The 11,954-nt window shown below is 40.9% G+C and overlaps 1 protein-coding gene across 1 annotated transcript; it reads left to right on the top strand.

Moving 5' to 3' along the window:
• The first annotated feature begins 6,074 nt into the window (after window positions 1-6,074).
• Window positions 6,075-11,645, top strand: LOC108794822 (tRNA modification GTPase GTPBP3, mitochondrial-like). Its single transcript, XM_018565928.1, has 3 exons — window positions 6,075-6,100; window positions 9,107-9,397; window positions 11,359-11,645. Exons 2-3 carry the CDS (start codon window positions 9,195-9,197, stop codon window positions 11,588-11,590), a joined length of 435 nt encoding a protein of 144 aa, XP_018421430.1. The 5' UTR covers window positions 6,075-6,100; window positions 9,107-9,194; the 3' UTR covers window positions 11,591-11,645.
• Window positions 11,646-11,954: the final 309 nt, after the last annotated feature.

Raw genomic sequence — 11,954 nt, 5'->3', positions numbered from 1 at the left:
CTGCACACCGCATGTAAAGATACATCATATGTTAAAATTCTTAGACTTGCAGGATGACACCATGCAGGATGAGGATATCCGACGCAGGTTTCGGCTCAGTCGACAAGCCATCATACACCTCTATGCACTCATAGAGGAGAGTCGGGGAAATAGGTGTTGTGTGGCAGGTCCTCTAACCGCTCAGCCACTGGGCTTCCCTTTGCTGTTTGCTGTTTGTTGGTTGTTGCACATCCCTATTGAATCATCGGCATTTTAACACGCCATACGCGCGCGTTGGTAGTATTTATCAAGCATCTGTATAACCTGCATACGCTTCCGCGCCAAGCGTATACGCGCGCAGTCGGCGTGTTTTTGCATGGCGTGTTTGTGGCGTGTTTGTGAGGTTGGTAAATCAACCCCAATGGGTCAATTAAATGCAAGTAACTGGGCAGTAGAAAGGAGACTGATGAATAGGAAGAAAATCCTGTTTTTGTCCAAACTATGAAATACATTTTATTTTAATTCTCTGATTGTGCATTACTTTTGTAATGCTATGTTGTAAAACATACATATGTATATTAATAGGTATGTACAGTATATAACATAATTCTGTATGCACCAATAAATATACTTTGCTGAACAGGATACTGATCGTTGCAAATATTTAGCCAAACATCCTCACCTTGTTTTCATGATAGGTAGAGCACTCTTTAATCTACACTCTTCTTCATATACAATGAAGGCTTTTACTTCATGTGAATTTTGTTCTTTATATTATTTTAATACTTTCATTGTGTGGTACATTTATAATATGGACTGTGCTTGTAAAGTAGTACAGTTTCCTACTCTGGCATGACTTGGCTTTACCTCTCTGGTATATGTAGTGGGGGAGAGTTGGATACTTTGTACTGATTATTACCATTACCAGCACTAATGTTTAGAGGAATCTTTTGGGTATCAGTACTAGCTAGATATCTAATATAACTTGTAGTTGACCACTTTGGGATTAAAGTTGGAGATAAGTAGGTGTTTTTTTCTGTATAATATTAAACTACATAGCAGTAGGTCAGAAATCTGTGCACATCCGTATACACAAGGTGGACTTCTAGCTACTGCTGTGGTCAATATAGGGTTGATTGTTCTAACTAAAGAAAGATGATTTGTGCTAAGGATGTTAGGGCTTTCCCTATCTATATCTCACAACATATCCAAGTAAACTATATCCACTTAACTCAAACCTCGGTTGTAATGTAAGTGTCCTGGAAATACTGTATACTGTAATGGAACTTGCTGATTTCTGATTATGGCTAATTTATTTTTGCAGAAGTGCAAAATGTAGGTACAGTAAAGAAGTATATTTTTCTTTGTATTTATTTCAGGCCAAAAGCCAACAGCTATTGTTTCTTCCATCCCTGGCACCACCCGAGATGTTTTGGAGACCACAGTAAACATTGGTGGTTATCCCATTATTATGAGTGATACTGCAGGATTGAGGGATTCTGAAGACCCAATAGAGAAAGAGGGAGTCAGACGTGCCAAGGCAAGGTGATTACATGTATTTCTAGCTTGTGACTCATACAGAACGTAAAGTATATTGAGGAACATAATCACAATGTCATAATGAAAGAAGAAGCTAGAAGATTCTCTGTCGCAACGTTGTAAAATTATTACCATTGCATAAACTTTAAAGCAGAGCTTGAACATGTTGAAATGCAAGAAAATTATTTAAAAATGCAAGTGATGGTTAAACTACATCATTTTGGATTTCCACAAAGCTCTGCGAGTTTGCTTCCCTTGTCACAGGAGCTGGCGCCATGTTTATGTCTTCTGGGAAAACCGTGAATTCACATGGCAGGGAGTGCAGAGCTGACCTCTCATGAGATCAGGCTGTGGTTGTAAGAAAAGATGCATAAGCGTATGGAGCACAGTTCATGCATGGCAACAACATTACCATGGCAATGCAGGTCTACTCTCTGGCATTCCAGAGGCCAGGAATGTGGAGAGAACACATGAACATATCAGCGGTACAGAAAGTGTATTTGCAGAAAAGGACGAAAAATAGGTTATTGTGCAGAAAAGGACTAAACGTAGGTTATTGGAATCTAGGGTAATTGGGCCATCGGTATCTTCGCTAAAAAGCCAATTCAGCCTGTCGAGGCTGAACATGAGGATCTTTCATAAGCACAGTAATTTCTTGAAACAGGATGGACTGCAGGGAATTAAAGCGAGGAATTAAAATAAGCAAATGAGATGAAGAGTGGTGATGGGCACGGGCGTGTTCGCAGCTCCACTCGCCGAGCCAGCCAGGAAGCGGACAGCGCCGCAGCGCCAATCACAGGCACTGAGACATTATCCCGGCCTGCAGCTGTGGACCAAGATAATGTCTCAGTGCCTGTGATTAGCGCTGCGGCACTATCGGCTTCCTGGCGGGCTTGGCACGTGGAGCTGCGAACACGCCTGAGCCCATCACTAAAGAAGTGATCCGAGTCCTCTCAACATAAATGTATTTGCCAAGAGCAATGCCTATAATAATTGAGAGAATGATGACATAAAACACTATTGTATGCCCCAAGCGACCCATATTCCAGTAGAGAATCAGAAATTGATAAACAATGCTTTGTATTGATCTCATCAGAGGAGATTTCAGTATTTCATGGACACATCTGGAGTACATAAAGACTAGAGGCCACCACCTAAAGTTGGTGGAGAAAAAATTCCAGCACAATGGGCGAAGAGGGTTCTTTACAGTAAGAGCGGTTAAGGTCTGGAACTCACTGCCATCGGCAGTGATTTCTCCAAAATGACTTGAAACTGGCAAAAGTAATTGTCATCGATCATTTTTTAAAATTAAAATCAGATTTGATTTTGATTTAACAGAATATATTAAATAATAAAGACAATAAAAATGGCCTGGACAAAAATGATGGGGCCCTTAACCTAATATTTAGTGGTACAACCTTAAGAGCCAATGACTGCACGTAAGCTTTTTCTATAGCTTTCATTGAGACTTCTGAACCTGCTAACAGGTAGTTTAGCCCACTCTTCTTGTGCAAACTGCTCCAGCTGTCTCAAGCTTGAAGGGTGCTGCCTACAGATTCCATGTTTCTGCTCTTTCCATAAATTTTTGACTGGATGCAGTTCAGTGCTCATAGAAAGCCAATTCAGAATAGCCCAATCTTTTGTTCTTAGCCATTCTTTGGTGCTTTTAGCTGTGTGTTTTGGGTCATTATTCTGTTGTAACACCTATGACGTGTGACTGAAAGAGAACTTTCTGACACGTGACTGAAAGAGAACTTTCTGACACTGGGCAACACATCGCTCCAGAATTCCTTGATAGTCTTGAGATTGCATTGTTCCCTGCACAGATTGAAAGTACCTTGTGCCAGACACAGCAAAGCAGCCCTAAAACATAACCAAGCCTCCTCCATATTTTGCAATTGGTTTGGTGTAATTTTCTTTAAAAGCTTCATTTTTGTGTGTGTCTGTAATCATAGCTGATGCCCACTATCGGATGGTGCGATCAGAAACCCTATAATACCGTATCCAAGAAGCTTGATGTTCCTGTGACTGCAGTTGCGAATATCATTAAGAGGTCCATAGGTATGTAGCCAGCCTTTCATGGACCTGGCCAAAGGAGGAAAATTAACCCCAGATTGAGGAAAAGCATAGTGCAAATGGTAGACAAAGAGCCATGGAAAACTTCCAAAGACTACAAGCTGTGCTTCAAGGTCAATGTACATGAGTATCTAATTGCACCATTCATTGGTTTTTGTGTGACATTGGGCTCAAAGGAAGTCTCTACTGTTGATAGAAAAACATAAAAAAAACAAGGCTAGAATTTAATAAAATGCATGTAAACAAGCCACAATGCTTGTCCTTTGGACATCTGAGACAAAACTGGAACTTTTTGGAAAGTCACATCAGCTTTATGTTTACAGAAAAAAAAGCTTTCAAGGAAAATAACACCATACCTACTGTGAAACATGGAGGAGGCTGGGTTATGTTTCAGGAGTGATTTGCCGCTTCTGGCATGGGGTGGCTTCAATTTGTGCAGGGCACAATGAAATCTCAACACTATCAAGCAATTCTAGTACAAAGCATACTGCCCAGTGACAGAGAGCTCTTTCTCAGTCGCAAATCATGGGTTCTCCAACAGGATTGTGACCCAAACATACAGCTAAAAGCACCCGAGATTGGCTAAGAGCAATAGATTTCGAAGTGACCTTCTGTAAACCCTGATCTGAATACTGTCAAACTGTAAAGAGCTGAAGAGTCTAGAGAAGGCATCCTTTAAACCAGAGACAGCGGGAGCAGTTTGCTCACAATGAGTGAGCCAAACTACCTGTTGGCAGGTGCAGAAGTATTATTGAGAGCTACAGAAATGTCTTACTTGCAGTGATTACCCCTGGAGGTTGTGCAACAAAATATTGGGTTAAAGTGATGCTAAACTCAAAAGGTTTTAAAACTAAATCAAAGGGTTAAATCACTTACAATGGCTGCTGCTCCTTGATGATTAGAAGTTTGAGTTTTCTGCAAAATCAGCTGCCCCCCCTGAGCACTGGCCCTGATAACCTGATTTATGGTGGCTCCTTTCCCTTGCAGAGTCCTGTAGAGCCACCCTCGAGTGTGCTAATAAGCTGCATGTGTCTATACAGACACCGCAAGGCAGGCTACTCCCCTGCTTCCTGCTCTCCTTCCTCTCTGCTCCCCCTCCTCCAAGATAGTAGATGAATGGCTGCTGTAGGCAGTGCTCTCCCTTGGGAACTTGTACTGAACGGGAAGTGTAGCTGAGAAAGTTGGAGGCGGCTGTTTGAAAACATAATGACTGTAAGTGCTTAGCCAGAAATGGAAATAAATACTTTGCTGGGCAATGTATACTTGTTTGACCTGAATTCATTATTGAAAAAAGCATGAGAGTTTAATACTACTTTAAGGGTCCCAACATTTTTGCATAGCATTCAATATTCTTATATTTCAAATATTCTGTTGATGCGAAATTAACGTCTGTTTTGTGTTAAATAAACCGTGATGGATGCCAGTTACTTAAAGTGACATTAAACCCTCAGATTTTTTAACATAAAACAATACTGTAATGTGTGCCTTACTGTAATCCATTGTTGTTTCCCTTCTCTTTGCTGCTCTTCCTTTTAAATCCGTATCTCTTCTCATGCTGGGCAGAACTTCTGTTTTGCAGCAGACTGCCTTGTCTCTGGAATGGATACATGGTGTCTGTGTGCAGGTTCACAACCTGAGCCAGCACTACAGGAAGAGGCACTCAGCTGCAAAAGGGGAAGTTCTCCCCCAGCATGAGAAGAGATACAGATTTAAAAGGAAGAGCAGCAAAGAGAAGGGAAACAACCATGGATTACAGTAAGGCACACATTACAGTATTTGTTTGTTAAAAAAATCTGAGGGTTTAATGTCACTAAGTCAACTTCAATTTTTTGTGTGTGAAAGACTACCCACGGATCTGTCCATGTCCGTACTCTTTATCTTTTCACCTTACTGATTAACAAAATCCTATGCTCATTTTTTTCTTTCATTAAGGGCACAGTAAGTTTCCTGGGAATTTCTGGTGAACGTCACTATAGCAAACAACAGCACCGAACTGTGCTTCACCCTGTTTTCTTTGCCAAAAAGTCAACTGCTGCTAAAAAAAATGTTCCTGCTATGTGCTCGGCAAAGGAAAAGATCCTGGTCAAATTGAGACAGCTGCATCCTTTGTATGCATTAGTAGTGTGCGATTTTGGACAACTTCTTACATGCATACCCATATGGGTCTGGATATGCACCTAGACTTTAGCATAGGAGAGCCACTAGTTTCCCTTGTAGAATGTTGCACCATACTCTTATAACTACCTATGAGTTCAACCAATGGTATATCCTATTTACTTAATCATACATTTCAGGACACATGTTGGCAGCTCTGAAACCATGGGTTATACTGCCACCTTCAGGAGACTGGACACTGACCAAGCAAAGTTATAGGACAGCCCATTATAACCCCTCCCACTCCCAGCAAGCCCCGGTTTTGTAGCAAGCAATAATAGGATTGAATTATAAGGAACAGAGGAGGTAGGACCTGTGTCCTTTAATGTACTAGAAGAAAAGGCTTTTACAAGTAAGACAAATATCCTATTTTCTTAATCCTACATTACAGGACACAGGATTATAATTCTGAAATATCCAAAAGTCCACCTGTGGGGTGGGCAACACAGCAAACTAACTAACAGGCCCCAAAAAAACAGTGGAGAGGGTCCTACAACCTACAGGGCCGCCTAAAGAACTTTACACCTGAAGCTGGCATCTGCTGATGTCCACCTGGTAAAACTTAATGAACTTGTGAACTTAATAAACATGTTAACTGAACACCAGATTGCAGCCTAGCGATAGTGGAATGAGAAGCCAGCTGACCCCTGTGGGGTCCTTCAGGTATAACAAATAGAGATTTGGACTGATGAACAGGAGCTTTAGCAAAGAGGCAAACCCAAACAGTGCGCACCACATCCAAGCAATAAATAGAAATGTCTTTAGGATGTTTAGGCATAGGATATAAAGATTTAAAACGATGTCCTGGTTAAGGTGGAAGAAACCACCTTGGGAAGGGAAGAGGCCTTCAAAACAACCATGTCCTTGTGTAACACAATAAAGGATTCTCTGCAGGTCAAGGCTCACAACTCAGAAACCTGCCTTGCAGAAGTGATGCTAATGAGGAAGCCAACCTTACAAATAAGGGTAGACACATGAATTTTCATTAGGCTGAAAAAATAATAAAATCATAAGTAAATGTGCACAAAGTGCGATCTATGAAGGACCTACAGGTTAAGTCCCACAGAGTCACAGTGGAAGGTACAGGAGAAGCAATGTGAGCAACACCCTGTGCAAGGAACTTTACTAAGGAGTGCGATGGAAGAAGCCTCTGAAAAAGAACCACCAAGGCAGGGACTTGACCATGAAACAAGGCAAAATACAGACCAGATTGAAGAAAAGTAGTGGTTTTCATGGCAAAACATATAGGCAGATACCCCCTGTGTAGCAGTACAGACTCCTTCTGTACTTGATTATTCATCCCTTTAACCCTGGCCAGACAACAATATTAGATTTTTTTCCATGCTATGCATGACCTTTTGGCTTACCCATGCTAATATAATAGCAGTCTTGTAAAGGTTTCTTATATTGGCATGAACTCAAACACATAATATGCTAATCATTTGATCTCCAAACCTTAAACAGGCTCATTGGCTCTACAGATGGTGTATTAACTAGCGCATGGGTTTGGCATGCAGAGCACTGACTCTAGTATGTAGGCACAATGATTCTGCCTTGTGGTCAGTAAATTAGATATAGGGCAGTAACTATGGCATGTGTGACATTAACTATTACCTTAAGTCTAAAATATCAATAGATCTACTAAACACCAGGTGTCTAGTGATAAAAAAATATCTATATATATTCTGTTAAAGTTTAATAATATAATCAGTGTTGTATTAGAAAAGCTCTAGTGCTATAAATGTGAGGGAGTCAGATGTGATAGAGAACTGAAAGTGAATTGCAGAACATATGCACAATATTATTACAAAAGAGAAAACCCCTGCTGTTATTGTCAAACGATCCTGAAAAGGAAGACAAGGGCAATACATTAAACTAATATACAATACTATTACATTAGATGTTTTTGATCTCCGAAACGTCTTCAATTGTTCTCAAATGCAAGCTGAAGTAATCTGTAGGCAAGCTATATTTGCCCATTGACGCAACCCCAAAGCCTGTCAACACAGGCCCTTATAGAACTGAAAGTGAATTGTGTGACATATTATAGATGATTAACTAGTAACAAAACTCTAATGCAATAACCACTGTGGCGGAAAACTAAGCTTCTGCAAGACTTCACCCTGTGTAAAGCTGCCCTCCTAAAATATAACTCCTTCCTCCATGCTGCCAAACAGACTTATTTTGTCACTCTCATTAACACACACTCATCCAGACCACGTCAACTCTTTTTTCTACTTTTAACTCTCTACTATGTCCTCCACCGCCACCACCCACTAACTCACTCACTGCCGAGGTCATTGCCATTCATTTCAAAAACAAAATAGTAGGGCTGGTAGTGATTAAAATTTTCGTCTTCGAATAATCTAAAACATTTTTAATCGATTAATTATAATGCACATACCGATCCAACTACATTGGTCTATACACATACAGCACAGCAATGAAGTAATAAAATGAACTAGGATCACACTAATCCAGCACGTTATTAATCTCACGTGCCCAACTCAATATGGCCGCCACTTGAGTGGGGCAACTCGGAATAATAACGTGCTGGGTTACAAATATATTTACATAGTATAGTAAAACAGCAAAGCCCTAAGGGTGATTTAAACATAAGTATTAGCTTAATATTTGAAGTAGCAGCACCTGTCCATTTCATGTAAGGACCTGATTGCAACATAATATCAGTAAATTTCCACTACACGGGCTATCACCCCTTCATTCTATTATGAATGCAGCTGCTAGACTCAGCCACCTGACCAAACGCTCAGTGTCTGCAACCCCCCTCTGCTGATCCCTGCACTGGCTTCCAAAAGCCCAAAAGATAAAATTCATTAAAGACTTACAAAGCCATCCACAACTCTGCCCCCAGCTATATCTCAAACCTTGTCTCAAAATATCACCCTAACTGTCCCTCCGTTTTTCCAAAGACCTTCTGCTTTCCAGCTCCCTCGTCAACTACTCCAATGCTTGTCTCCGGGACTTCTCTAGAGTCTCTCCCATCCTCTGGAACTCTTTACCCCAACCAGTCCGACTAACTGTTTGTCCTTTCCAGACTGATTCCTGAATGGGAGGGATTGGTTAAGATAATCACCTGGTTCACTTTGACTGTGATAATGAGGAAAGTTGCAGTGTCCGCATCCACCTCCTCATGTATCACTTGCCCCTCCCTTTTAAATTGTAAGCCCTTACGGGCAGGGCCCTCCTTACCATCTTGTCTTGAATTGTATTGTGATTGTAATGGCATCCTTATATTGTAAAGCGCTGCGCAATCTGTTGGCGCGATTATAAATCCTGTATAATATTATTATTATTATTAACAACAGTTTTCCTTTTTTTTTTCTTTCTTTCTAAGGGTCTCTGAATCAGACATTCTTGTAGCTGTAATAGATGTGAGCAATAGTTCGATCTCTCAAGATTCCATTTTGGCCCACCTGCATAACATGTGCCTCAGTGTACAGGGGGATGGTCCAAGGAGTGTCATGGTAGTACTCAACAAAATGGATCTGCTAAGCCAAGACAGTTTATCTATTGCGAAGGAACTATGCAAACAGCATGGACTGCCACCAATATGTCTATTGTCCTGTCATACAGGTGAAGGGGTTGGTGACTTCTTAAGAATCCTTAGACAGACCTTAGAAACTGTGTAAGTGGAATGATTTTTAATCACACAATCCTTCTTTGTGCACTTATGTGTAGAAAGAAGAACTAGACCAGGCAATATTTAAGTTCTATGTTATGATCATTTTTAATCAGTTTGCACACATGACTAATATATAAAGAACAACTCCAGGTGAACACTTTCTTAACCCTAGCAGTGGGGCTATCCCCCACTGCAAGGGTTAAGTGCATCCTTACGTCCTATACCCAGTGTATAGATCATGATGGCTGAGGTGAAACGAGAGAGAGGCTCCAGGGACCAATCTAAGAGCAAGCCGGCTCGGAGGATCAGGTGAGTATAACTTTTTTTTTGTTTTTGAACCTAGACAAAAACTAGCACTTAACCCTTGCAGTGTGGGGAAAGCTCCACTGCATGGGGTTAAGAATTTTTTTTACCAGGAGTTCTGCTTTAGGGAAAAAAAACACTAGCACTAAAGAAAGAAAATTTCTTGAACACATAACAAGTGTTCATGCTGCAATCATATCTGTAAAGATCACTCTGGTTTTCAGCTTGCTCATCCTGGTTGAAGTCTTCAAGGCAGTAGACTAAACAAAGTCTCCCTCTTCCTGACTTTGTATGCGTACATAAGCTTTTCTTATGTGCTTTCATGGCATTCCCATCTGCTACAGATTCCAGGTAATGCTGGATTTGGGGCATCTGTAGCAGATGATCAGTGTACCGGAGAGACCTTACATCTTTTTTTATTTTTTTTCTTTATCACTTAAAAGAATGTGAATAAGAATCTGCTACAGTCAATTTACTTCCAGCAAGTGTTTAAGCTTGCCCCTTCTCTCCACATTTCTAATGGCCTATCGCTGTGATGGACTGCCTTATTGGTCAGTAGGAATGTGTATGAGGCAGAAAGAGGCAAGTAAATTACATTACTACAAGGGAGTGCCATAACTTTTTGATCAGAATGGCCCGGCATTTGACCATAGCAGATGTATATAAGAATTGCAGAGGTATGTGCAGGTGCCTCTAGCTGCTTGCACGTCGTACCTGCTTTAGGTGACCTAGTTACTGTTAAGTGTATGTAAACTGTAAGAAAGAAATCAATTAGTGCAAAAAAACCTGTTCCTGCCAGAAATCCAATGCTGCACTGTGCAGTCTTATCTCAGTCCATGTTATAAGCTCTGCCTAGCTCACTTCCTTGAATTACAGAACACCCCCTTTTGTTGTGGAGATGAGGAGTAGATGCATTTTCTAGTTTAGCAAAAGACAATTGGGCAGGGCTGCCACCATTGCCTGCAATTTCAGTTCAGGCACTGTGTTGTCAGCCCACAACAGTAAATTAGGAGCTGAATGCACTTCTGCTAGGATCAACTGGTTTTCTTCTGTTTTGGTTTTGCCTAGGGAGATAGGAATAAATACACATACTTACCATATTCCTCGCTTTCCTGCCAGCCAGCACCCTTCTCCTCTCTCCACCACCCTGGGGATGTGGGTGGGGCTTCTCAGTCCTCATGTACATTTCAGTATCGCTGGTCCTGCATTGTACATGAAGACAGTGGAGAGCCTGTGACCAGAAAAATGTCTTTGGGGAACCGCTCATAAACCACAGAGGAAGCCTGCAGGAGTAAGCAATAAGGTAAGTATTTGTACTTCTAGTCCCCCTAGACAGGATGATTAAACCCATGCAGAGTGGAGGGCCAACCGCATAGGTAACTTTACAGCAGCTTAGTGCTCAGGCATGGTCTGCTCTTGTCACCATAGAAAACCCACCCTAAGAAATGCCATACAACCATCAATAGAGAATGTGTGTGTAGACAGAAAGGTCCTCCAAAAGGCTGCAGGAAATCCAAATGCTGGTATGCAACAAAGGATACGGAAATGTGAAAACAAGTATTTTATTAAATAAAAAATATAACATGTTTCTGATACATAGTGCTTCTAAATTAGTTCAAGAGTGTAATTTCTCTGCTTTTATGTTTTCTGTTTCCTTTCAGCTATGGTGACCCACTTCAGGGAGCTCCAACAATAACACAGACTCGTCACAGGTTTCATCTTACTGCATGTTTAGATGCTCTGAGACGCTATTTCCTCTATCGGGAACAGGATTTGGTTTTGGTTGCAGAGGAACTGCGTATTGCCCACAGACAGCTCGGCACTATCACAGGCAGGGTAGGGGCAGAAGAAATTCTAGATATTATATTTTCAGATTTCTGCATTGGAAAGTGACTATCCACTTCTTTTGGGTCACTTTGACGTATGTTGCATCTTTCCAAAATTAAGTAACTTGTTTGGGACCACCAGAATGCAGCATCATCCAACTTGTTTTTAAGCAAGCTGCTTTTGCCTGCCTTTGCTCTACTGGATTATTTTGTACGTATATTGGATAACTTCAGGGATAGTTTGTCACCTAATGGACCAATTGCTCATTACTCCATGAAATACATAACCAGCTACATGTGTGAAAGCTTTTCTTGCTGTAATTATATGTGATTAAATGTTGATTAATTATTTATGGGCTTTCGGGTCTGTAAGGATTACTCAAGTTAATTGTAAGCCCCTTGCTTAGTCTGAAAACTGGCATTTTTATTAT

This window comes from Nanorana parkeri, unplaced genomic scaffold (genome assembly GCF_000935625.1).
Source record: "Nanorana parkeri isolate BGI_ZX_2015 unplaced genomic scaffold, ASM93562v1 scaffold900, whole genome shotgun sequence".
Lineage (NCBI taxonomy): Eukaryota > Metazoa > Chordata > Amphibia > Anura > Dicroglossidae > Nanorana > Nanorana parkeri.
This window is presented reverse-complemented; position numbering and strand designations above follow the sequence as displayed.

Bases quoted from the DNA above. Each gene is read 5' to 3' on its own strand.
- LOC108794822 (XM_018565928.1), top strand. From the start codon at position 9,195: ATGTGCCTCAGTGTACAGGGGGATGGTCCAAGGAGTGTCATGGTAGTA. The intron at 9,398-11,358 runs GTAAGTGGAATG...GTTTCCTTTCAG, and splicing joins AGACAGACCTTAGAAACTGT to CTATGGTGACCCACTTCAGG.